The sequence below is a fragment of the Platichthys flesus genome, chromosome 3 (assembly GCF_949316205.1).
Source record: "Platichthys flesus chromosome 3, fPlaFle2.1, whole genome shotgun sequence".
Classification (NCBI taxonomy): Eukaryota; Metazoa; Chordata; class Actinopteri; order Pleuronectiformes; family Pleuronectidae; genus Platichthys; species Platichthys flesus.
Genome location: NC_084947.1, coordinates 26,251,892 through 26,275,753, shown reverse-complemented (window position 1 = coordinate 26,275,753; position 23,862 = coordinate 26,251,892). Strand labels below are relative to the sequence as shown.

General features: G+C 44.5%; 1 protein-coding gene across 1 annotated transcript in view; it reads left to right on the top strand.

The window, feature by feature from the left end:
- The window catches only part of ehmt1a (euchromatic histone-lysine N-methyltransferase 1a), a 33,196-nt gene that overhangs the window by 4,663 nt on the left and 4,671 nt on the right, over positions 1-23,862 (top strand). The window contains exons 5-19 of the mRNA XM_062384872.1: positions 11-233; positions 377-522; positions 858-1,001; positions 1,842-2,149; positions 2,241-2,321; positions 2,433-2,521; positions 3,926-4,032; positions 6,553-6,675; positions 7,873-7,974; positions 8,091-8,195; positions 12,490-12,644; positions 19,957-20,124; positions 22,582-22,726; positions 23,031-23,108; positions 23,572-23,687. Coding sequence (XP_062240856.1) covers positions 11-233; positions 377-522; positions 858-1,001; positions 1,842-2,149; positions 2,241-2,321; positions 2,433-2,521; positions 3,926-4,032; positions 6,553-6,675; positions 7,873-7,974; positions 8,091-8,195; positions 12,490-12,644; positions 19,957-20,124; positions 22,582-22,726; positions 23,031-23,108; positions 23,572-23,687 — 2,090 coding nt within the window. The remainder of the gene's footprint in view (positions 1-10; positions 234-376; positions 523-857; positions 1,002-1,841; positions 2,150-2,240; positions 2,322-2,432; positions 2,522-3,925; positions 4,033-6,552; positions 6,676-7,872; positions 7,975-8,090; positions 8,196-12,489; positions 12,645-19,956; positions 20,125-22,581; positions 22,727-23,030; positions 23,109-23,571; positions 23,688-23,862) is intronic.

Here is a 23,862-nt window from a genome sequence, read left to right as displayed (position 1 = left end):
ATTAATGCAGAAAGAGGAGCCAGGAGCTAGTGTGGAGAAGAGCCGAGCTGCAGCACATGAAAAAGCAATGACTGCCACAGAGGTCCATACAGTCGCACAACAAACGGTTGTCAAAATTGAGTCTCTGCACGAAGCAGACCCAGGAGAAGGCAGCCATGTCGAGTACACAGAGCTGGCTCTGGACTGTCTAGACCTGAAAGCGCAGGAAGAGCTTCTCTCTCCTCCCCAGTCAGGTGATTATAGCATCTCCGTCTGCAATTTATTTATGATCACCTCAGTTCACAAGGTCCCCTTTCACCTCATACAGGTCACTTTCTTGTTATTTTGTGTAGTAAAATATTGATTTACACGTGTGTGTCTGTATATGTTGGCACAGGTGTAGGAGCAGATTCTGAGGTGGCAGAAACCGACCCGTCTGAAGAGTTACCTCTGTGCTGCTGTCGTATGGAGACGCCTTACTGTGGACGCATCCTGGCCACATTTGATCAGAGCTGCATGGCCATGGAGAGCATGGATGGAATGGTAATAATCATCTGAATTAACAAAAATACTACAGTCTATCACTTTGCAATCAGATGTTTATGCAGATAGACAGTCAGTAACTGGAAGGAATGGTTTGGGGGGGGGGGGGGGGGGGGGTGAGATGGGTCCTCTTTAGTCAGGGGGGCTTTCCTGATCACCCTCCAGGCGTACAGTTGAGATATAGGTTAAGTGTCACATGATCTAAAGCTGCATCTAATGTCGGAATCAAGGAAATGCTCTATAAGTAGTCCAAATGCACCAATGATGTTGTAACCCTCTTGGGCACACACCTTTTGTTATTTTTTGTGAACATCTACTTGTTTGTTTCTCCACAGCTGAGTCGGTGTCCGAGGCGAGTGATGAAGCAGGAAATGATGCGGCCGTCCAACACCGTCCATCTACTGGTTCTGTGTGAGGACCACAGGGCTGGCATGGTTAAACACCAGTGCTGCCCCGGCTGTGGACTCTTCTGCAGAGCGGTGAGTCATCAAGCTGACATTACTACAAAATACTGAAGAAGAAGACATTACAACAGACCGATCCAAGGAATTCGGTAGTTTAGAGATATTATGGCTATTTAAAGTAGAATGCACTGCAAATTGTGTTGAAAGCATGTTCCCACAAAGATGGGTAATACTACTAATCCTAAATCAATATCGACTACTAATCTTATATCAATATTCAATATTTTCGATATCGTTCAACCCTATTACTAAGAAACATCTTGGTCAGATTTGATCTTGGTCAGGGGACTGGTCAAAGGCTGCATTTTCAGACATGGAAGAGAACTCGTACACAAGTTACAAAGAACTAAGAAATGATGGGGCCAGTAGGGAGAGGAGGGAGATGAGTGTTCCTTTGCAGCTTGATCTCTGCCATGTTGGGTACTTTTATCTGAAGCAGCAGTTCAATCAGCCGCAAGATCTGCCGTAGTCCTCCTATCAACCTGTCCACGTCAGTGGATGTGTCCAAATTTTTTTTCCCTGTTTAAGAAAGTATTACATACATGGTTGAAACGCCTGTCTCTATCAGTGCTGGTTGAGGGAATATCTTACAAAATAATGATGATTCAACTGAAAACGATTCCCAGTAGAGGGCTGTCTCATCTAAGGCTCTTCAGTGCTCTCATGAAAGCACATTTCTATTCACTAGATAGAGATGTTTGTTAGGATTTTTTTTTAATAATGAGCTGTGAATAACTTTTTGAAAAATTAAGAAAATGTCATGTTTTTTTTACAATGTTAAGAAAATTAATCAATGACAATTTGAATGCCTGGAATAATTAGAGATTCAATTTCTCCTCCTGGTTTGTCCCTCAGGGCACCTTCATGGAGTGCAGGCCATATGGCAGCATCTCACACCGCTTTCACCGCGACTGTGCCTCCATCTTGAAGGACTGCAGGTTTTGTCCCCACTGTGGAGAGGATGCCAGTGGTGCAAAGGAGGTCACGGTGCCAAGGGCTGATCAGTCGCCCTCTGTACCCAGATCCAACCCCAGGTTGTCACTACCAGCTGTGCCCACTGTTGCCAACCTGCCTTCAGCACCAACCACACCTGCTGTTCCACAGATACTCAGAGCCAAGAAGACCAGCGAACCTCAGAGGAGCAGAAATGAGAGCCCGAGCAGGTAAATCAGTTAACTATTAAGTATATATAGATCATTACAGTTTATTAAAACTGGGGTCAGATGAAACGTATGGTTTGCTGTCTCTCTCCAGGTTAAAGGGCGAGACTGTCTTTGCTGCACAGAGACCTAAAGAGTCACTAGAGAGCATCCTCATAGCACTGGATGATGAGAAGTAAGGTCAACCATGAAATATTTTGATATCAGTTTGCAAAGAAAGTGCAGCACCGCACCACAGTGTGCATCCAAATGTAAATAATTAATAGAGACCTTTTATTGTTTTTAGCCTGAAACCAAAGAAAGTGAAGTACCCCACCAGACAGCTGTACATATCTGCAAAACAAGGAGAGCTCCAGAAGGTCATCCATCTCTTAGGTAACTCAAATATAACAAAGTGGCTTCAGCTAAAGAACATGTAGCCCTTTATTAGGAGCACCATTCTAATTAATACAGGGGAGTTCCTCCCTCAGTTTCGCTGCACATTCATTCCAATCTCCTGGTCAACCACATCACAAAACCTGTACCGGATTCACATCTGGTGAGTGGGAAGGTCTTTGAAGTACACTTTCATGTTTATGAAACCAATCTGACCCTTTGACTCTGTGACATGGAGCATTAGCCTGCTGGAAGTAGCCATTAGAAGATGGTGAACTGTTGCCATAAAGGGATGAGCATGGTCATGGAACATGTTCAGACCTTGTATTAACATCCTTCTTGAGTTATCGGACCACTAGTTCTTCTTTTCACACCTGCCATTAAAATGTGTCCTAAATGTGTCTCCTGGGCCACTTGTGATGTGATCTCACTTCTTTTGTTCTTTTCTTTAAAAACACTGAAAAGATGTTAGCTGTTTGATTAAGTACATTTAAAAAAAATTATTCTGGCCACGCTTTCTGCTGCCATAACCTCTTTTCAAAAACAGTTAGTCACTGAAACGCAGTGTATCATGGGATAGGTTGGGCCGAGAAGGAACTACTTGGTCAAGCCTCTGTTGCTTGGGGGTGGAAGGACTTAATTGTTGACCACATTCAGAGAAGCCTTGGAATAGGGACAGTCCAGTTGGGCTGCTGTGAGTCTTATTGTTCTTCAAATGCAGCCTCCAAAAGATTCAGACTTCGAATTACACACAGCTTGTTTGTCTGTGTGTCAGCTCAAGTGAGGGATCAAAAGAGAGAGAGAACAGCCAGGTGGTGCTGAGTGAATCAACAAGTTGAAGATCTACTATGAAGAAAGATAATCATCCTGATCATTATGTGGTGACCCGTGTCAATATTGTGGCAGTGGCCACAAATCAATCAATGTATGAGAACTGAGAAAATACTTTTGATTCACTGTGAAACTGTAGGAATGTACGTAGAGTAGGCACATTCTTACTTGTATGCGCTCAGCATGCATTTGAAGGAAGAATTTGGGGACATGCATTCAGACCTGTACTCAGCACTGAGCCGCTGACCACATCTTATCACATCACTCAGGACAGATGCTAATACCAGGTGTGAATGGGGTCTCAGATAGACTGTGATATTGTGTCATGGAAATATTCCCCACGTCATCACACCACCAGCAGACTAAACTAGACACAAAGCATGTTGGGCTCATCACGGAAATGCCAAATCTTCCGACCAGACAAAATCACTGACTTCACATGTTTTCATCTTTCTACTGTTTGAACATTAAGTGAATCTGTACCTGTATCTGCAGGATGTTTTAAAAAAGATGAGTGCGTACATTTTAACATCTGTATTATTGCACCGTAGAACTAACCTTTGTACTCTACAGTTGCTGGAAAGGACCCCAACTTTTTGATGGAGGGCCAAAGCAAACGCACTCCACTTCATGCAGCAGCTGCCGAGGGTCACCAGGAAATCTGCCACATGCTCGTTCAGGTGAGAAGACTTGTGGTGTCACCACAGGAGATACAGCAGTATTTCTCAGTAGTAAATCTGTTCTCACTGGCCATCAACTCCCAGATGGATGTATCTTCACTTCTCCACCTAAAAGCCTTGGGTTAAAAGCATTTCATGTTTGGAACCTCTATCGTATGGAGGACCATACATGACATAAGTAAAAATAAATAAATAAATAAATGTATAAATAAATACAGAAATAAATAAATAAATGAATAAATAAAAATGGAAATAAATAAATAAATACAGAAATAAATAAATAAATATGTTAATACCAAAAGAAATGTCAAAAGAAATGTCTTAAATATATTTTAACATTTATTTTTTCCCTGATACATTTCCTTTGCATTTGCAGTGTCCTTATGCTAATGAGAAAGGCGGGCCTAACCGCAGTCTCATGCAGGATTGGTCACAGGAGTGTAATGATCCAGCCCTACTACTTCTGCCTTTCAATGCTGGTGTCCAGTAGCTGTTTGCAGCGTTGAGCCAGTTCACACTTAAAATGAACTAGTTCAAGTTCAGAGGGTTAGTTAAGGTTATTTTTTATTGGGATGATTTAGGTGTCAGTAGTCCTGACTGTGAGCGTCACGTCTCGTGTTGTACTGAGAACAAGGAGCGAGCCGAGAGGAGGAGGAGGAAACAGAAACTCCAGCTCGGTACAAACCACCTGCAGCTTCTGCTCTGATCATGAAGACGCTGATCTCTGAGCAGATGTGACCAGAGAAACTCTTTGTTTCCACTGTTTCCACTGTTCCACAGAGTCACTAACTGGCTGCTTCACGGTGAAGAGATCAAGTCTCAGTCACTGCCCGTGTCTCTGAGCGATTGTGTGGCGGAGCGCAGGGGCTGTGTGTGTGTAGCTCAGTTGACCAATCCTGCTCGAGACTGAGGTTAGGCCCGCCTTTCTCATTAGCATAAGGACACTGAAATCGAAAAATAAAAGTTGGAATAAATGTGGAAATAAATAAATAAATATGGAAATAAATGCAGAATTAAATAAATCAATGTCTTAAACTTATTTCCACATTTAATTATTTATTTCCACTTTTATTGCAACTTTTATTTATTTCCACATTTATTTATTTCCACATTTCAGTGTCCTTATGCTAATGAGAAAGGCGGACCTAACCTCAGTCTCGAGCAGGATTGGTCAACTGAGCTCCACACACACACACAGCCCCTGCGCTCCGTCACACACTCGCTCAGAGACACGGGCAGTGACTGAGACTTGATCTCTTCACCGTGAAGCAGCCAGTTAGTGACTCTGTGGAACAGTGGAAACAGTGGAAACAAAGAGTTTCTCTGGTCACATCTGCTCAGAGATCAGCGTCTTCATGATCAGAGCAGAGGCTGCAGGTGGTTTGTACCGAGCTGGAGTTTCTGTTTCCTCCTCCTCCTCTCGGCTCGCTCCTTGTGCTCAGTACAACACGAGACGTGACGCTCACAGTCAGGACTACTGACACCTAAATCATCCCAATAAAAAATAACCTTAACTAACCCTCTGAACTTGAACTAGTTCATTTTAAGTGTGAACTGGCTCAACGCTGCAAACAGCTACTGGACACCAGCATTGAAAGGCAGAAGTAGTAGGGCTGGATCATTACACTCCTGTGACCAATCCTGCATGAGACTGCGGTTAGGCCCGCCTTTCTCATTAGCATAAGGACACTGCAAATGCAAAGGAAATGTATCAGGGAAAAAATAAATGTTAAAATATATTTAAGACATTTCTTTTGACATTTCTTTTGGTATTAACATATTTATTTATTTATTTCTGTATTTATTTATTTATTTCCATTTTTATTTATTCATTTATTTATTTATTTCTGTATTTATTTATACATTTATTTATTTATTTATTTTTACTTATGTCATGTATGGTCCTCCATACTATCGTTTAGCTAACACCCATGTTTATAATCCAGGGAAGTCATCTGGATGACATGCATACACATTAAGAGAGTTATTTATAAATGTCAGTGAGGTTATTAAAAGACACAATTTTGGTAAAAATAAAATGAGGCAAATGCAAAAGAGAGCGTATCCTGTTTGTATAACCCAAGGTTACAGCAGCAGGTGACTGTACCTTTGAAACTGTGTTGATTTGTGTCTGCAACAACTACAGTTTCAGCAGGAATGAAACAAGCTACATTCATTCCAATAGTGGTTTAATTTTTGTATCCATTCATTTATTTATCAGTTTGAAAGTTCAGATGGTAGGTGATATTTGAGAGAGATGTTCATGTTGTGGTCCAGTCCCTAACCCAGTTTGCATTATTACTTCTACCTTTGTTTTATTACACAATATATGAAAGGTGCAGAGCTCTTATTGGCAATTAAAAAAAGGGCTAAGAGCTTCATTCTCAATTGCTGGAAAATTATCCTTTTCATTAGGAGCATTGTTAAATGGTGAATTGTGGCTAAATCATCCTGTAAGTTGATGACATTGTTCTACAGTGATTAGTGATGTTTGTGTGTGTGTGTGTGTCAAACACAAAGGCTGGGGCCAACCTGGACATATTTGATGAGGAGCAGAGAACACCACTGATGGTGGCCTGTGAAAGAAACCATCTGGACACAGTGAAGTATCTGCTCAGAGCTGGAGCTGCCATCAGCCACAAGGTGGGTGGCCACACTCTCAGTCAGTTGGAACATGTCGCATATCAGCAGGATGTGAGTTCATGTCTGATTCTGATTCTTCATCCATCACTCCGTCCAATCTCACTCAATCAACTGCTGCAAATCACCAAATTATTTTAATTTTTACCACCAGAATTTTGTTCTTTCTAGTTTGTTTGTTGAGTTTGACAAATGACATATACTGAAACCAAACTATTTTAGATTGACAGAGTTTTGCTTGAGATTATTCGGATGGTCAAAGAAGACAAAAGAACATTATTAGGATTACAGTTGAACTGGTTCAAGGACAACGCAAAATCAGACAAAGTGACAATGTAGAGAAATTGGAAAGAAATAATCAGATGAAATAATCACAGACAACAAATGTGTCAAATGTACCAGAATTGATATCGTATAATGCTTTTAACTAAATGAAATGAAACCGAACAAAGAGAAAAAAAATGTCTTAATATTTTGTTCAGTGCAACTGTTGTTTTTGTTCGACATTTTTTGTGATAAGAGTTTTCTTCAAATGGTGGCAACAGGTGTCCATATATGACAGTTTCCAGAGCTTTGGTATGCTTATGCCCAAATATCACATGGCACTCTTTGGCCCTATTCAGACTCAGTATCAAGTAGTACACCAGTTCACACACATGTGGAAGGACCTGAGGGACCAGTTGTAATTTGATCACCTGAGAAGGATGTTAGCAGGTCTGAACAGGTACTTATCTGAACGATTGTCCAGTTAAGATAATTTGATGGGAGCATGTTCAATAACAAAGAAGGACAAAATGTTGTTGCATGAGGCCCATCTAGCCTTAGCTGAAAGAGGCTAAAATGTAAAGAGACAACGTTGACATTTATTTGATCTGTTGTAACTGTAACAAAAATTGTTGGGCTGGCTGGAGAAACTACACACATACAGCTCCTCTGAGTTCAGTGCATATCTGAAAGCTCTTTAAGGGATCATCTTGTTAAATATAAAACATTTTGTGACCATGTCACCTCAAGGCCTTAACCAAGCTCGAGAGAGGATTTTATTTACAACATTTCTGAAATGTTAGATGCATCTTTCTCGTCCCCATATCCTGTTTTACCCACATGTCCCATGCAGTCCAAACACCAATCAAATGTCATTTCTTGTGAACTCTAACTGCAGTGCAGTGTTGTTCAATGTGCATCATGTTGTCATCCCAGGATATCATGGGTTTCACCTGTCTGCACCTGGCAGCTAAACTGGGACATTATGACATAGTCAATCATCTACTCTCCAAGGCATCCAAATACATCAACTGTCAGGTAAAACATACATCAGTGCATCCACTAACTGCTGCAAAAAGATAATGCTGGGCAAGTGAGTCAGTCATGTGTTGGTGTCACTGTTTGCAAAAGTTTTTCGGTTCACATCTGTGCAGGATGACGGGGGATGGACTCCCATCACCTGGGCCATAGAGTACAAGCACAAGGAGTTGGTCCACCTGCTGTTGGCCAGAGGGGCCGATGTTAACATGAGAGACAAGGTTAGTTCACCAGACACAAAGTTTCATAACACACACACACACACACACACACAGACTCACACTTGCTCTCTGTCACATTTAATCGCATTACCACAGATCAAATTTGAATAAAGTACACTGGAGATCCAGAAGGGCAGCGGGTGTTGTGTCACCTTGATAAAGAATAAGAAGTAGACCTTACTTATTTAATGTGATAATTAAAAGTTTAGTTTTATCCAACAGGATGAGTTTGTATTTGTATCAATGTGCTTTGTAGATAAAGTGGCAACAAAAAGTAAATGAAGCCTTTGGAACTGTCTGCGTGTTTGTCTACATTGGTCTTTTGAGATCTATTTTTACATGGCAAATCCTTGTGTTGTTGCTCTCTTTATTGAAGTCATTCAAACTTTCACAGTGTTGGCTTGATCAAATAAATGAACACATTCTAATTGAGTGAGTGTTCAGTAAACCTGCATACTATTTGGAGATGTATGTTAGAGAGTTTGTAATGAACAGACCACATTTGCTGATGTTCAGAAGACCTAATATCAAGACTTTTGCATGAATCTTGAAAGGTTAACAAAGAGTAAAGTTCATTCGTCCCTCCACAGTCAACATTGAATCAAGGGAAACTTGTCTTCGTTGTAGGTACTTGATACTTGACCATATTTTACCTCTAATCCAAGTGGTTTCTTTAGTAAGAAGAGAAGTGACAGTTTTCTAAAAATATTATTTAAAAATTAAGTTTCAGCTCTATTAGGATTTTATGAGTTTGACATAAACTGCTTGAAATCATCTCTTCTTTGTCAAAACTTATTTTTCTTTCACCTATCACTTGAACTTGCCGGGAACCAGTTAGACATGTTACACGCCATATTCAGTAAAACTAAGTACACCACCTGCAACATCACTCAAGTGATAAATGGTCTAGCGTTGTACCATCTTACAATATTTGTGTTGTTTTAAGTGTATGTTAAAACACTGCCCTACAAGGTTTATGTTTAGTTACAAACAAACGGGTTAGACTATTTTGAAAACCACAAATCCAACAATGAAGATTAAATGTAACAAATGTGAGTACATCATCTCAAGAATCTTGGCAGGAGAAGAACAAAAAACACATTCTTAAAGGAGTAAAAACTATGACAGTCCCCTGACCTGATCCAACAGAACACCTCTCCAGGTGAAGGTTCAGCAATAAATCCTTTCCAGCAAAGGGTAACTGAAAAGGATCATGTGTGAAGAATAGTAGAACACAGCCTTTGAGCCAAAAACAAATAAACATTTGTATGAAATAGACTTGTAGTTTCTATGCATTTCAGTGGAACCCCTGCTTCTGTCAGGACACCATGCCTGTGCTGACCTGTGATCAGAATATGAATTCTTTTTATTGCCATGTATACTTGCACATACAGGAAATTGCCTTGGTGTGGTTGGTGCACTTTACAAACAACAAATTAAAAACAACAATATCGAACAATATAACAATATAAAAAAACAACAATATATACAGTAGAAGAGTTACGTGCGGTTTTAAGGTGAAGGGATTGGTGATAGTGCCAGTAATATAGAGTTATAAATTATGTGCAAGGGTTGGTGGGGGGTGGGGGGGGGGGGGATCAGCAGAGCCAGTGTGATGCAGAGTCAGTGTGATGCATGGGGCTTGTTTGTGAGCCCCACTGCCATAGGGAAAAAACTGTTCAGGTGACGCAAGGTTTTAGTCCTGATGGCCCGGAACCTTTTTCCGGACGGGAGTCTCTGGAACAGGTGGTGAGCGGGATGGGAAGGATCAGCGATGATCTTGCCTGCTCTCTTACTGGTCCTGGAGTGGAACAGATCTATGAGAGCTCTTGTCCTTGGCAGTGGAGGCAGCGAACCAGACGGTGATGGATGAGGTGAGGATGGACTCAATAATGGCTGTGTAGAAGTCAACCATCACTTTCCGCGGCATGCTGAATTTCCTCAGTTGCCGCAGGAAGAACATCCTCTGCTGGGCCTTCTTGATGATGGAGGTGATGTTCTCCGCCCATCTCAGGTCCTGTGCAATGATCGTCCCCAGGAATCTGAAAGACACAACTGTTTTAACTGGGGAGTTGCACATGGTGAGGGGGGCGGTTTGGGCTGGGCTCCTCCTGAAATCTGCTACCATCTCTACAGTTTTTAAAGCATTCAGCTCCAGGTGGCTCTGGCTGCACCAGGAAGCCAGGCTGTTTACTTCCTCTCTGTAGGCGGCCTCGTCCCCATTGGAAATTAATCCAATAAGGATTGTGTCGTCAGCAAACTTCAGAAGTTTTACAGAGGGATTGCTGGAGGTGCAGTTGTTCGTGTAGAGGGAGAAGAGGAGAGGAGAGAGCACACAACCCTGTGGGGCTCCAGTGCTGATGGTCCGGGTGTCAGAGACAAGCTTCCCCAGCCTCACGCGCTGCTTCCTGTCAGTCAGGAAGTTAGTGATCCACCTGCAGGTGGGCTCAGGCACGATCAGCTGTGTCAGCTTGTCCCGGAGAAGAGCTGGGGAGATGGTGTTGAATGCGGAGCTGAGGTCCACAAACAGGATCCTTGCGTAGGTGCCAGGGGAGTCGAGTTGCTGGAGGATGAAGTGGAATCCCATGTTGACTGCGTCATCTACGGACCTGTTGGCTCTGTAGGCAAACTGCAGCGGGTCGAGGAGGTGGTTGGTTATGGTCTTGAGGTGGTTCAGCACGAGGCGCCCAAAGGTCTTCTTCACTACGGAGGTCAGGGCGACTGGGCTGTAGTTATTAAGGCCTGTGATCCTCTGCTTCTTGGGAATGGGTATGATGGTGGATGTTTTGAGGCAGGCAGGGTACAACACATTCAGCCAGTGAGGTGTTGAAGATGTCTGTGAATACTGGAGACATGCTTCTTTGTTTTCACGGGCCCGTAAGTGCAAGAGCCCTTCCGGGTCTTTTACGTGCTTATGTATCCCTTCTTACGTGCTTACGGGCGTCGCCCCATTTTTCAAAAATTTACGGCAAAGCTCCGCAAGCTCACTCAGCCCGCAAGGCTGTAATTGGTCTGCTCTACATCCCTTCTGGAGCTGCATTTCCGGTTTCATGCCCCATAATACATGCAGAAACAACGGCAGATTTTAAAAAGAAGAATGGACAACCGCGAAGAACTCCTGTCGGAAGAGGTCCGAAAATATGAGCACCTTTTATAACCCGTCGATGTCCGAGTACAAGGACACTGAGATGGCTTCCAATTCGTGGAAGGAGATCTCGGCTACCACCTACGCCTCCGTCTCCTCTCCAGTCGCTTTTCCTGATGACTAATTATAAGAAGTTGCTTTTCAATGTCTAGCAGCTCCATCTCAATCAATTGTTGTTCGGTTGGAATCGGGAATACACTCTCTGCCATGGTTCACCGTGTGTTTGTAATGGAGAACACGACTGGTAGAAGGTAAATAAACAGTCAACAACGATTGCCACACCTACAAAGAAGGCGTCTCTCAGGTCGTCTTTGACAAAAAGCAGTACTCCGCCTAGTGTTCTGGCGCGGAATTGCTTTGTAAGACGCACAGTGGTTGGGGAAGCATGAATGACAACGAGTCTTGCGCCACAGCGGCGTGAAAAGACGCAGACGCAGTCGCAGAAGCATGTTTCAGGCTTTAGTGTTGAGGGGGAGACAGCGTCTGGTCCAGCTGCCTTACGGGGGTTCAGTCTCTTCAGGAGCTTATTTACATCTCTCTCCTGAATTGAGAGAGGTGTGATGGGGTGTGATGGGGGGGATGCATGTGTGATGGAAGGGATAGGGCAGTCTGGGGCCAGTTGTGGGGGGGGGGCTATTGTCTTTGTCCAGGCTGGGGAGAAGAGGTGTGATAAATGCGGGGGGGGGTTTGAGAGTGTATCGAATCTACAGTAAAAGTCATTCAGTTCGTTTGCAAGTCTCAAGTCTTCCACAGAGTGGGGGGATTTGGTTTTGCAGCCAGTGATCACTCGAAGGCCCTTCCAAACAGACGAGGAGTCGTTGGCTGCAAACTGTTGTTCCAGCTTCTTTCAATACTGTCGTTTGGCCTCCTTAATCTCCTTGCCATACGAGTATTTAATCAGTCTGAACCTATCCATGTCCCCACTCTTGAAGGCCACCTCTTTCTCCAAACGAAGCTGTTTGAGTTTTGCTGTGAACCAGGGCTTGCCGTTGTTATAACACACCCTGGTGCGTGTCGGAATACAACTGTCTTCACAGAAGCTGATGTAGGACGTCATAGCATCTGTATATTCGTCCAGGCTGTTAGAAGCAGATCTAAAAATGTCCCAGTCAGTTTTTTCAAGGCAGTCACAAATTTCTCTTGCTTCAGGAGCAGAACGTCTGCCTACACTGGGCGGCTCTGTCAGGCTGTGATGACGTCGCCCATGCCCTGCTGGAGGCTCAGTGTGACCTCAACGCCATCAACATTCATGGTGATGCTCCACTACACGTCGCCGCCAGAGAAGACCACATGGAGTGTGTGATGTGAGTGTTTGGTCCGAAAAAGTTTCACTCTGGTTACACATACGTTTTTTATGTTCACAGTTCACACAGTGAATATAATTATGGAGTCAGCCGGTTGGCGTAGAGAATATGGAATGGTATGCCAGAGCACACACCCTAAGTGAGATGCAGGTGGAATTCATTTACAAAAGTGTATTTCAACTGGTGTCGTGATATTGTATAAGTTATTGTTATAATATTAATAATACACATGGGATAACACTTTGTAAATAACGACATGGTTCACACTCCAACTTAGTGGGTATGAGTTCTAATTAGGGTTGGGCGATAAAACGATAGCAATAATTATCTCGATGTAACTTTTCCTCGATGATAATATTAGACATGGTTGATACAACACCGATGGAGCTCATTCCATCCATGTTTTGACAGACAACACAAACAGACAATGATTATGAGAATGGCGCAGCACTGAACCAATTCTCTGACGCCTACAGCACAGAGTGTAGGAGCAGTAGCATCACACATGCTAATGTTTGGGCTCCTGCAAAGAGGTGGACCGCTCTGCATCGATGCAGGGACTGAACATAATAATTTTTTCCACTACGTTTGTTGTGTCAGCGGGTTTCCACCACTGAATAATTATAACCAGCGCTGCTTAAGGATTAGGACAGACGCTCATTAAAGACAGACACAAACACACACACACACACACACACACACACACACACACTCCTGAAGACAGAAGTTCTTCCCGCAGATTATGTTGAAACACTGTTTTAACTTTAGGTTACTTTTGTAACCCCGGTTCTCTGAGTAGCATGAGTGAGATGTCTCACTATGGGATATGCCCCTCGCGCTTATTCACAGAAGCACTTATTCCAATTCGCCAGCCCTGATAGGCTGGCAGTCGTGACGTCCGCGTCAAGGTGCCGCACCTTAAATACGGTGTTCTAAAGTTCTCTTTCTTAGCATTAGTTTCGATGTCTCACTTTGGGATATGCAGACTCCCGTATTGCCAGATACGTAAGCTTATCTCGGTGACTGACCGCCAGCCCCCCCCTCACTTAAAATAGAGATCCACATTGGAGTCCACTCTCAAGACAGCGTGGGTCAGGCCAGGGGATGTGACATCCAACCTGTAGTACCTCGCAAATGTGAGGGGAGAAGACCAGCTAGCTGCAGCGCAGATGTCTTGGATAGAGACTCCCTTGAACAGGGCCCAAGAGGTCGCAAGACCTCTAGTAGAATGTGCCCGTAAACCAGTCGGAACCTGAAGGCCTGAGCTGGAGTAGGCCAATGCAATGGCATCCACTATCCAGTAAGAGAGTCTTTGTTTGGTGTCAGGTTTGCCCCAGTGGGGCTTAGCCCAGGACACAAACAACTGATCCCCTTTCCTAAAGCTCCTTGTCCTTTCCACATATGTGTGTAAGGCACGGACAGGGCACAGCATGTGTAACCGCTGCTGTTCTGCAGAACCATAGGGAGGTGGCTGAAAAGCTGACAGTTCCACTGGGGAGCATGGTTTTACAACCTTTGGAACAAATGCAGGATTCGGTCTCAGCGTCACCCCAAGTTTCCCCGGGGTGAACCGCATACTTGCTGGATGTACAGATAAAGCGTGAATATCACTTACACGTTTAGCTGTAGCCAAAGCCAATAACAGAGCCACCTTCAAGGATAACGTTTTCATGTCCATGTTATCCAATGGTTCAAAAGGATGACTAGAGAGGGCTCCAAGCACCACTGCTGGATCCCATGATGGTGACATAGTCTTAGAGATGGGCAGCAACCTCTGTGCACCCTTCATAAAAAGACCCACTGGTTTTCCATCAAATCCAACATGGCAAGCAGAAATAGCTGCCAAGTAAACTTTGACAGTAGAAAATGCCCTCTTTTGATCAATCAAGTCCTGCAGGAAGGACAGGACTGTACCAACTGGACATTGAAAAGGGATTTCCTGTGCCTTAGCACACCAATCCTCAAACAATCTCCACTTTCAGTCATAAAGAGACCTAGTCGATGATGCTCTGGCATTCTGAATTGTGTTAACAATATTCGGTGATAATCCAGTCAGGCTCAGATTAAACCACTCATGGGCCAAGCCCACAGGGCGAGGCACTCCGGATGAGGGTGAAATATCTGTCCGCGCGCCTGGGAGAGCAGGTCCCTGCGTAGCGGGAGAGGCCATGGGTGACCGTGGAGGAGCTGTCTCACTTCCGCCAGCCAGTGCTTGGACGGCCAGTGAGGAGCGATCAAAATTAGTGACAGACGATTCTCCCGCACCCTGAGCAGTGTCGGGGGAATCAGAGCCAGAGGTGGAAAAGTGTAAAGAGGGACGGGCAGCCACTCGTGAGCGAACGCATCCAGCCCCAGCGGTGCGCTCTGGTCGTGCAGGGAGAAGAACAGTGGGCACTGTGTGTTCCCCCTCTACGCAAACAGATCCACTGTTGCGCGGCCGAAATGTGACCAAATCTGAGCCGCTACTACAGCCGGGTGAAGTTTTCACTCCGCCTAGAGAGGATTTCCCCTGGACAAAAGGTCCGCACCCATATTCTGAATTCCGGGAACGTGGGAAGCTCTCACTGAGAGGAGATGCTCCTCGCCCCATAATGTCTGCGTGCAAGAGTGTGTAACTGTAGAGAACATAGACCCCCCTGACGATTGATATACGCAACCGTGGTCGTATTGTCCGTCCTCACTAACACATGATGTCCCCGGAGGAACGGCATAAAATGTTTCAGCGTCAGAAACACTGCCATCAACTCCAGATAATTTATATGGGCATGTTTGAGATCCGTGCTCCACATCCCATTCGCGGAATCGCCCCAGCCTGACAGTGTTGTGACCACTTTTCTGGCAGATATTGCGCCCATGCGCACCCCTGCTGTCAACATAGACGGGAGTTGCCATGGTAGCAGCGCGAGGGCGCAGGACTCGCAAGCCGTTATACCCCGGCGTCTGTGGCGCACAGGATCCAGTCTGAGAGAAGCCACCCAGCACTGAAAATCTCTCATGTACAGCCTGCCCAGCCTCACCACAAATATTGTTGAGGCCATCAGTCCCAATAACCTGAGGCACAGTCCGTACGTGACCCGACGTGTTATGGCAAAACGAGAGAAAGTGGACCTGAAAGTGTGCACTCTCTCGGCTGATAGGCGAGCCGTGTAGGTCAGTGAATTAAACGTGAGACCCAGAAAGGCAATTTCCTGTCTCGGCGTTAACAGTCTTTTCCATGTTCACCACAAAACCGAGATCGGCCAGGTGTGTCAGTACAATGCTTGTGTGCGCCGCAGCCTCTTGCTCTGAGCACGCCAGCAGCAGCCAGTTGTCCAGATAAGTGGCCACGCGTATACCCCGCTCCCTGAGGGGAGCTATAGCGGCGTCGACACATTTCATAAACGCCCTCGGGCTCAGTGACAGGCCAAATGGGAGTACCAGGTACTCGTACACTGTGTCCTGAACCAGTCCCATGGTTGGATCAAACGTATCAGCGTTGAGTGTGTCAGCATGCGAAACTTGTATCTCCTGAGATACGAGTTCAAAATGCGAAGGTCCAGGATGGGACGTAATGAGGTCCCCCCTTTCTTTGGGACCAGGAAATACGTTGAATAGAAACCTTCCAGTCCCTGCCTTTGTGGCACTATTTGTATGGCTCTTTTGTTTAATAGAGCTGATATTTCTTCCCGTAACACCCGGGGCGACTCTCCCTGCGCGGGGAAGGGGGGGAGGGGCATTGTGGCGAATTGAAGCCTGTAGCCTTTGGCCAGTGTTCTCAATACCCATTCTGACGCTGTGCATGCTTTCCAACTCTCTAGCCTCAAAGTTAGGGGGGAGTGAAGCTCTGTCTGACACAGACGATCTTTGGGGGCCCGTACTAGCTGCGCACTTCTGAGTATCACTGCGCATGCGCGGTCTGATAGGCTCGGAGCGAGCGGAACAGGAGGTTTCACCACAGGTGGGACGCTGCTTCCCCCTTGTGGTGTTATGGGGAACAACAGTGTGCTCTGCACCTCTGTGTTTTGTTGGTTTTGTGTTTTTGTGATTTTGCAACCCTGCGCCCTCGGCTGTGAGCCTGGATACGTCAGTGGAAAAAGTTTCATTAACACAAACTCTGTGTGTGTGCTTGTGAGACATTGATGTGGCGTTTAACAATCCCACATCTGAAACATGTCTCTTCGCCTCTTTACTGGGACGCACGAACTGAGCTCTGGGCCCACGAGTCGCAGAGAGGGATGGGTGGCACTGGGTAATTTCTCCCCTAACACATGGGATAGCTGGGCTGCCAGTGAACAGGGAACGGGTGGCAGCTCCGCTCGCGGTGGGGTTGACCGCTAAGTCGCCTTCTTCTTCCGCCTGGCCTGCTGACTGGGTGACGGGCCCGGTTGAGCAGCCTGGGTTGATGGGGAACAGAAGGGCTTTCTCGGCCAAGCCGGCCTCGTTTTCAGGGGGTCGTTGGTGTTCGCACCCGGTTGAGCCCTGGGGCGCTTCGGGATGCGGAAAGCAGGAAAGGCGCTCCTAGAGGCAACCTGAGCGAAAGTCTGCCGGGGGGGCGGAGGCGCTGCGGCAGGTGTTTTCCTTAGAAGGCAGAGCTGTAGCGCCTCATCCTCCTTTTTCTTCGTCTCACAGTGCTTTTGCATTGAGGAGAGAGCGGAGCCGAAGACACCCTCGGGGACAATAGGCATGTCCAGGATGTCCTCCTTTTCTCTATCGGACAGATTGGTCAGATTCAGCCATCTCGTCCTCTCTTGTAACACCAACATCGACATGCACTTCCCTGCCGCCTGTACAGCGCATCGCTGAACGCGTAGGCAGATATCCGCGATTGTGGTGATCTCGTCCCACGCAGAACTTTCGGGCATGTCGGCTATGTCGTCAAAAAGCTCCGCTTGGTAAGCTGACAACATGGAGGTGACGTTGAGAGCCCTCACCGTCCAAGCCGCTGCTTTATAAGCTCGCTCAGTCATGGCAGATTGGAAGCGATCGGCTTTCGTGGGAAGTGTGGGGGCACTGGATGAGGCAGCTGACAGCCGTGGATGAAGGTGTGCTGCCACCAGGGGCTCCATGGGAGGCATGCGTGCCATGGCATGCTTATCCATCCCCTCAATATCCAAGGAAGATGCACCTTGAATGGTGGTTTTGCTGGAGTAAGGGTTCTGATTCCATGAGGCAGTAACTTCCTCCAGGAGTTTCGCGGGAACACCGGGAGAAGTTGTCTCGCAGCCCTCTTTGCTTGGGGTAATTTCTTCCCCTCGTAGCGGGACCTTGGGGCCTCCGCCACGACCGCGGGCCATGGAATCCTCAGTCTCTCTGCGCCGCGTTTACACACATCGTGCATATCGCCACTGGGCTGGGGCGTAATTGTCCCAACCGAGCCCTTTGTAGGGCTTGGAGAGCTGAGAGCCTGTGAAGGTGGGACAAAGCAGGATTCATAATCCTCGTCGTCACGTCCGACACCAGATAATCCCCGCCGTCTGGAAAGGATCGGGTCCCTCTCAGAGACGCTAGCTTGGCGTGCTAGTCGTCGGCGGAGACTCTTCGTTGTGAAGCGGGCGCAGTCGGTGCATGAGCTCGCGTTGCTGACAGCGGGGCGGGCATGTTCCAGCCCGAGACACGCGGAGCAGACCTGGTGAGTGTCCATGCTCGATATTTTATTTCCACAGGTGCACAAGCGATGGGCATCGCCTGGTTGCGAGGTGGAAGGAAGCTTTGCAGCTTGATCCATTAAGCTTGGTATGCTAAAGGGGAGCGAATTATCTGGAATGATAGTCGCTGTTAGCTAGCTCCGGTGGCAGGCAGTGTGGTGACCGCAGGCTCCCGGTGCCGTTTAGCTATTCAAATAGAAGCAACTACCTATGGTGAAGGCAGTCGGATCGGCGTTTATTCCACTAGCCTCCAGCGATGGAGGTGTTAGCTCCGGTCTGTGGACAGCAGCTAGTTAGCATCAACACCGATTAGAAAACTGCTTGTTCGTGAAGCGAGAAGAGGTGTTTGTGTGACGCTGCGTCCACCGTATTTAAGGTGCGGCACCTTGACGCGGACGTCACGACTGCCAGCCTATCAGGGCTGGCGAATTGGAATAAGTTGTTCTGTGATTGCGCGAGGGGCGTATCCCATAATGAGACATCGAAACGAATGCTAAGAAAGAGAACTTTATTGTTGCAGAAGAGGTGACGACACGTTTATCCAGGAACATAAATATGAACGTTGCAGGTTTTTATTAAGATGATAAGAAAACATCATAGGAGCAGAGTCACTCTGCAGAGTAATGCTCCTCAGCAGTAGTGGCACTGATTTGATTTAAATCGCGATATATGTCGCTATTGAGTGATATGAAAAAAATACGTGATACTTTTTTTTCCATTTAGCCCAGCTAAAAAGGATCTTTTCTACCCTATGTGTTAAGAAAAACTGGCTTTTAAAGCAGGGGAGATACAGCTGTTTATGGCGCACAGCCCAGTTCCCCCTCTCTTAGTAGCCAATTTAATTAAAGTTCTGTAATTCTGCTCGTCATTCTTCAACACTTTGCTGAAGAGGAAAGTATTCTATTAAAGATATTGTCAAGACGGGAAAACGGCACCCCTGAATGTCTGTTAGTCCAAAATGTCCCTAATCCCAAAGGACCTGGAGGTCAGTCCTATCTGTACTTCATCTGAGGGCGTAGAAGAAGACTAACCAACTCGATCCACAGAATAAAAGCACACTGCTGACTGCCACAGAGCGCTGGGCCCCTGTTTACTTGGTTCTTATTAATATTGAACGTATCACATGTCCAAATTGCACCAAACTCTACACTAACCTCACCTGGGCCATATTCAATACACTTGCCAACCGTGAAGCCGATGAGTTGGATGGTTCATGAGATATGTGTTCTGAAGACAGGCAGACGTTTGTGGAATAAGTAGGTCGATGTGTTTAGCATGAGTGACTGCTGCTGAAATGAGAAACTACCCTCTGTGTGAACACAGGGAGCTTTCTACAGCTGCCAGTGAAGCTGTTGTGTGTGCTATCTCATATTTGATACAGTCAAATACACGGTCTGAAAGGATCCTTTAAAGTCATGGTTGTAAAGTCAAGTCTTGTTAAGGTCACATTTGATTTAGATCAAGTGACAATAAATATGCATAACCCCTTCAATGGCTATCATGTCTGCATACTTTTGCCTACATAGATACATTGGCTATTAAAATATCTGCAGTATATTGGATGAAGCTCCCATATTGATTTACGCTTTGATACAACAGTTTTTAAACTTTCTGTTTTTTCTTTGTTTGTTGTCAGACTTTCTTTGACCCAGTCCTCAGATTTGTATTTTACACTTCTCCATGTGCAGGTTGTTTCTGTCTCGGGGAGCCGACGTCAGTCTGAGGAATAAGGAGGGACAGACTGCTCTGGACTGCAGCGTCTATGGCTCCAATATGTGGACAGCCCTCAACACCAACAAGAGGCTCACAGAGGCTCGCAGAGGCAGGGACTGTCGAGGAGAGAGGGTGCTCAGCAGGTAGACTGCACTACTATCGTGTGTTGTTGTTGTTGGCTTGTGTATAACATGTATGTATTTACATGTTATTTTGAACACATATTGGTGCCATCTGCTCTCTTTATTTGGGTTATTTGTGTTTGCACTGTTACTTTGTGGGCTGAGGCATCTTGACTTTTTATTATTTTAAAACCCTTTGAAAACACTTCTGACAAACAACATAATGATGACCAATGTTGTATGATGTTATAGGACATCATATTAGAGTGGGATTATATATTATATTATTATATAGATGTATTATTAAGGATGTTCTGAAAACAGATTCAGGGAATCAAGTAAAATTGTTACGTTTATAAACAGAAGCAGAGTTTTTTCTTATTTCAATTTACCTTAACAGGTTTTATTGTATGAAAAGTTTTTAGTTTTTTTTAAATAGTTAGTTCAACAGCTAATTCTACAAACTGTGTTCAAAGTAGAGCTGCTCTAGATAAACATAGTCTCACAAAGATGTTTCATCAAAGAGGCTTATTCAGTTCTCTGCTGATGTTGAGTCATCCTTACTAAACTACAACGACTGAAGAACCAATTTAACTCTGCACCTGACACTGACTGAATGTGACCAACAAAGCAATTTAATTGTTAAGTGGAAGGTCAGAAGGCAGGGCCACAGACCAAAATAGATTCTGAAAGGTCAACTGAGCTTTAACAAAAACCCAGAACAGTTTAAAACCCTCTTTTCGTAGTCATATTTAACATTAACCATCTCTTCTTTGAGCTCTTTACTTGAGAATGCACATGCTATGAGATAATATTAGGGGTATATATTTGCGGAACTTGCTGACAGAGATGTTTCTCTGTGTCCATTTAAAGTAATACTACTCACTTAAATGTGTCTTATGAGCGCTCAATCTCAATTGTAAGCAATACCTTTTTATATAATAATCTTTCTGTGTAAATGTTGTTAATAGAGGGTGAATTGTAGATAGAAATGTGTATGTATAGGGGTGTTGGGGGTTTCTATAGGGGCTGTGTGTGTGTTTATAGTCGGCCAGTGTTTCTGGTCAGCGTGCTAAACACCAAGATAGGAAAGACGTTGTTAAACCTCCAAGGAAGCTCGGCACCAGGCTTCACATGTTCAGTGGCGGACTGCAGCCTGGCCGTGGGGCAGGTGGTCGGTCACAGCAGCCTTAAGTCTGCATTAACAATGCTGTGGTCATCTTCGTAGACAGTGCTGAAAAGGCCAATGTGCTGGTGGAGAACGGGTTCATAGTGAACGTTACGTTTATTTTTCCTCTACTTCTCGCCACAAAGCCATGGAGTGTACAAACTGAGAAACATTTTCTAAGAAATCCAACAAGTTTACACATTGTAAGCCCCATAGTAAGTTAAGTTGGTGTTGTGGATTTTTTATATTAAAAGGGGATTTTAATTGAACTGAAAATGGTTTTATAGACCGGAATAACTTGGAGACTCTCTGTGCATCACAGAGGTCACTGAAGCAGCTACTGTAAGCTGGGGATTTAGTGGATGTGTGGAGAAGGTTGAATGGTAATAAAAGAGCATATACCTGGGTTCACGCCAGAGGGAATTTAATATCCCATGCCTGTTGGTTCTCTGATTATTTGTAAGGTTTTAATTGCATTTTGACACAGCTCTTTTTGCGTGACTCTCAGTGAGTATAAAGAGGATGAGGTACTCTTTAGATCCTCTTGTGGATACGACAAACATCCTCAATAGGTGGACTTAGAAGCTGGAGGAGAAGGAGGTGACGATGCTGCAGGAGTACAGCGACAGGGTGAACCAGACTGACCCTTTTCCAGAGCAGGGAGGTTCTGGATGGCTTCTCAGGACTGTGAATATGTGGACTTGTTCACACTCAAAGGAAAACGTTGTGTATAGGTATTTTGTGAAAGCCCACATTTTCAAATGACAGAGACTGTTTTTCACTGCTTTGATGAATGCAAAAGCATTCTTTTTAAACGGTTTGGTGAGTCGGCTATAAAAAACTGAAACTCCTGTGTTAGTGGCAGCTCCTAAATCTGATATGAGAGAGGCCAACCGTGTCTAGTTAAAGCAGCAAGAACAGAGTAGAGGACATGAGGCACCTCCTGTTCATCTCTGGATTGATTTGAGATTCTTTAAAGGAATGTGTAACTTTGAGGTTTTTTATCAAAAAGTGGTGCTATAATGATTCAGTATGTTCTGTGTCCGATAATGACTTAATATTAAATACTGTTTTTAAGTAGGTGGTAAAATGCTCTGCAAAGCATTTTTGTGTTCCAGTGGATTTTAGGTTTTTAAAACAAGCTCTTTATAGATCAAAAAATTATCTTTCTCTCTCTCTCATAAGATTCCACATTATGCTCAAATTATTGTGATATTGTCTTGATACAGATACTGTATATTCTGTATATTATATGTTTTTTGTTATTATACATATTTGAATCATACTAAGTCCTCTTTTTCTTCTCGCAGGGACATTTCTCGGGGGTATGAAGCAGTTCCTATCGCCTGTTTTAATGGTGTCGACAGTGAACCCTGTCCTGAAAACTTTAAATACATACCAGACAACTGTGTCACCTCCCCGTTGAACATAAACAAGGATATCACTCACTTACAGGTGAGACTTCAGCTCTCTGTTTAGTGTTTGTTTACAAATACACGTTTGATGTATTTTTATGTGTTTAAAGAATAGGTCTAGTTATTACTTATATTCTTCTTATTGTCAACAACTCCCACACAACAATGAAGTGCACCCACAAATAAGTATTGTGTGTGAATCTAAAGCCTACTATGTTTTGTTCCTTTTGTCACACACACATACTGTTATTTATTGAAATTACATTTAATATGATAGTGATTTAAGGTGTAAGCTACAAAATATAACACCTGACTTCTAAAAACTCATTATTTGTGTCATTCAGCACTGCAGCTGTACAGACAACTGCTCATCCAGTACCTGCATGTGTGGTCAGCTCAGTCTGCGATGTTGGTATGACAGTGTAAGTCACACACACACTCCCACACCCACAAACACACACACATCTGCATCAACATCATTTATATAACAAAATTACATTTGGGGCTACTTGTAACTGTCAATTTTTTCATCATTTGTTTTTTACCATGAGCCCTGTTAGTATAGACTAATTACAGATGAATAAATGGACTAAAAAATATGACTTGAATCTGAGAATTGTATATTATTGTCTTACTATTTATTTTGATTTGTATGACTTGTTCAGAAACAGAGACTTAAAGGTTCAAACATGCGATTTCTTTTGGAAATCAGTAGGGGAGAGGCAGACAGCAAACAAGGAGGAGAGAGAAGGGATAAGACATGCAACAATGGTCCTTGAGAACTTGCCTATTTTGTTTTCGTAGATAAAATCAAAAGGAATAAAGACCTAAACAGCTATTACAGAATATTGATGTCTGATGACATGCTCGATGGTGTGTGTGCAGGAGGGTCGACTGCCTCTGGACTTCTCTCAGCGGGAGCCCCCAGTGCTGTTTGAGTGTAACCATGCCTGCTCATGCTGGAGGACCTGCAGGAACCGAGTGGTCCAGAATGGACTGAGGTAATGTTCCCCTGTTTGAGATGTTGATTTTCAAATAAAACCCACTGAGCATTTTATTTCCCTAAACGAAAAAGCCCCTTTGAAATCCTGGGAATTATATGCAGAGCATTGGCAGCAGTTTTCAGTGAAAATGCACTCATTATCTACTCACCACTATGTCAAAGAAGTGTTTGAG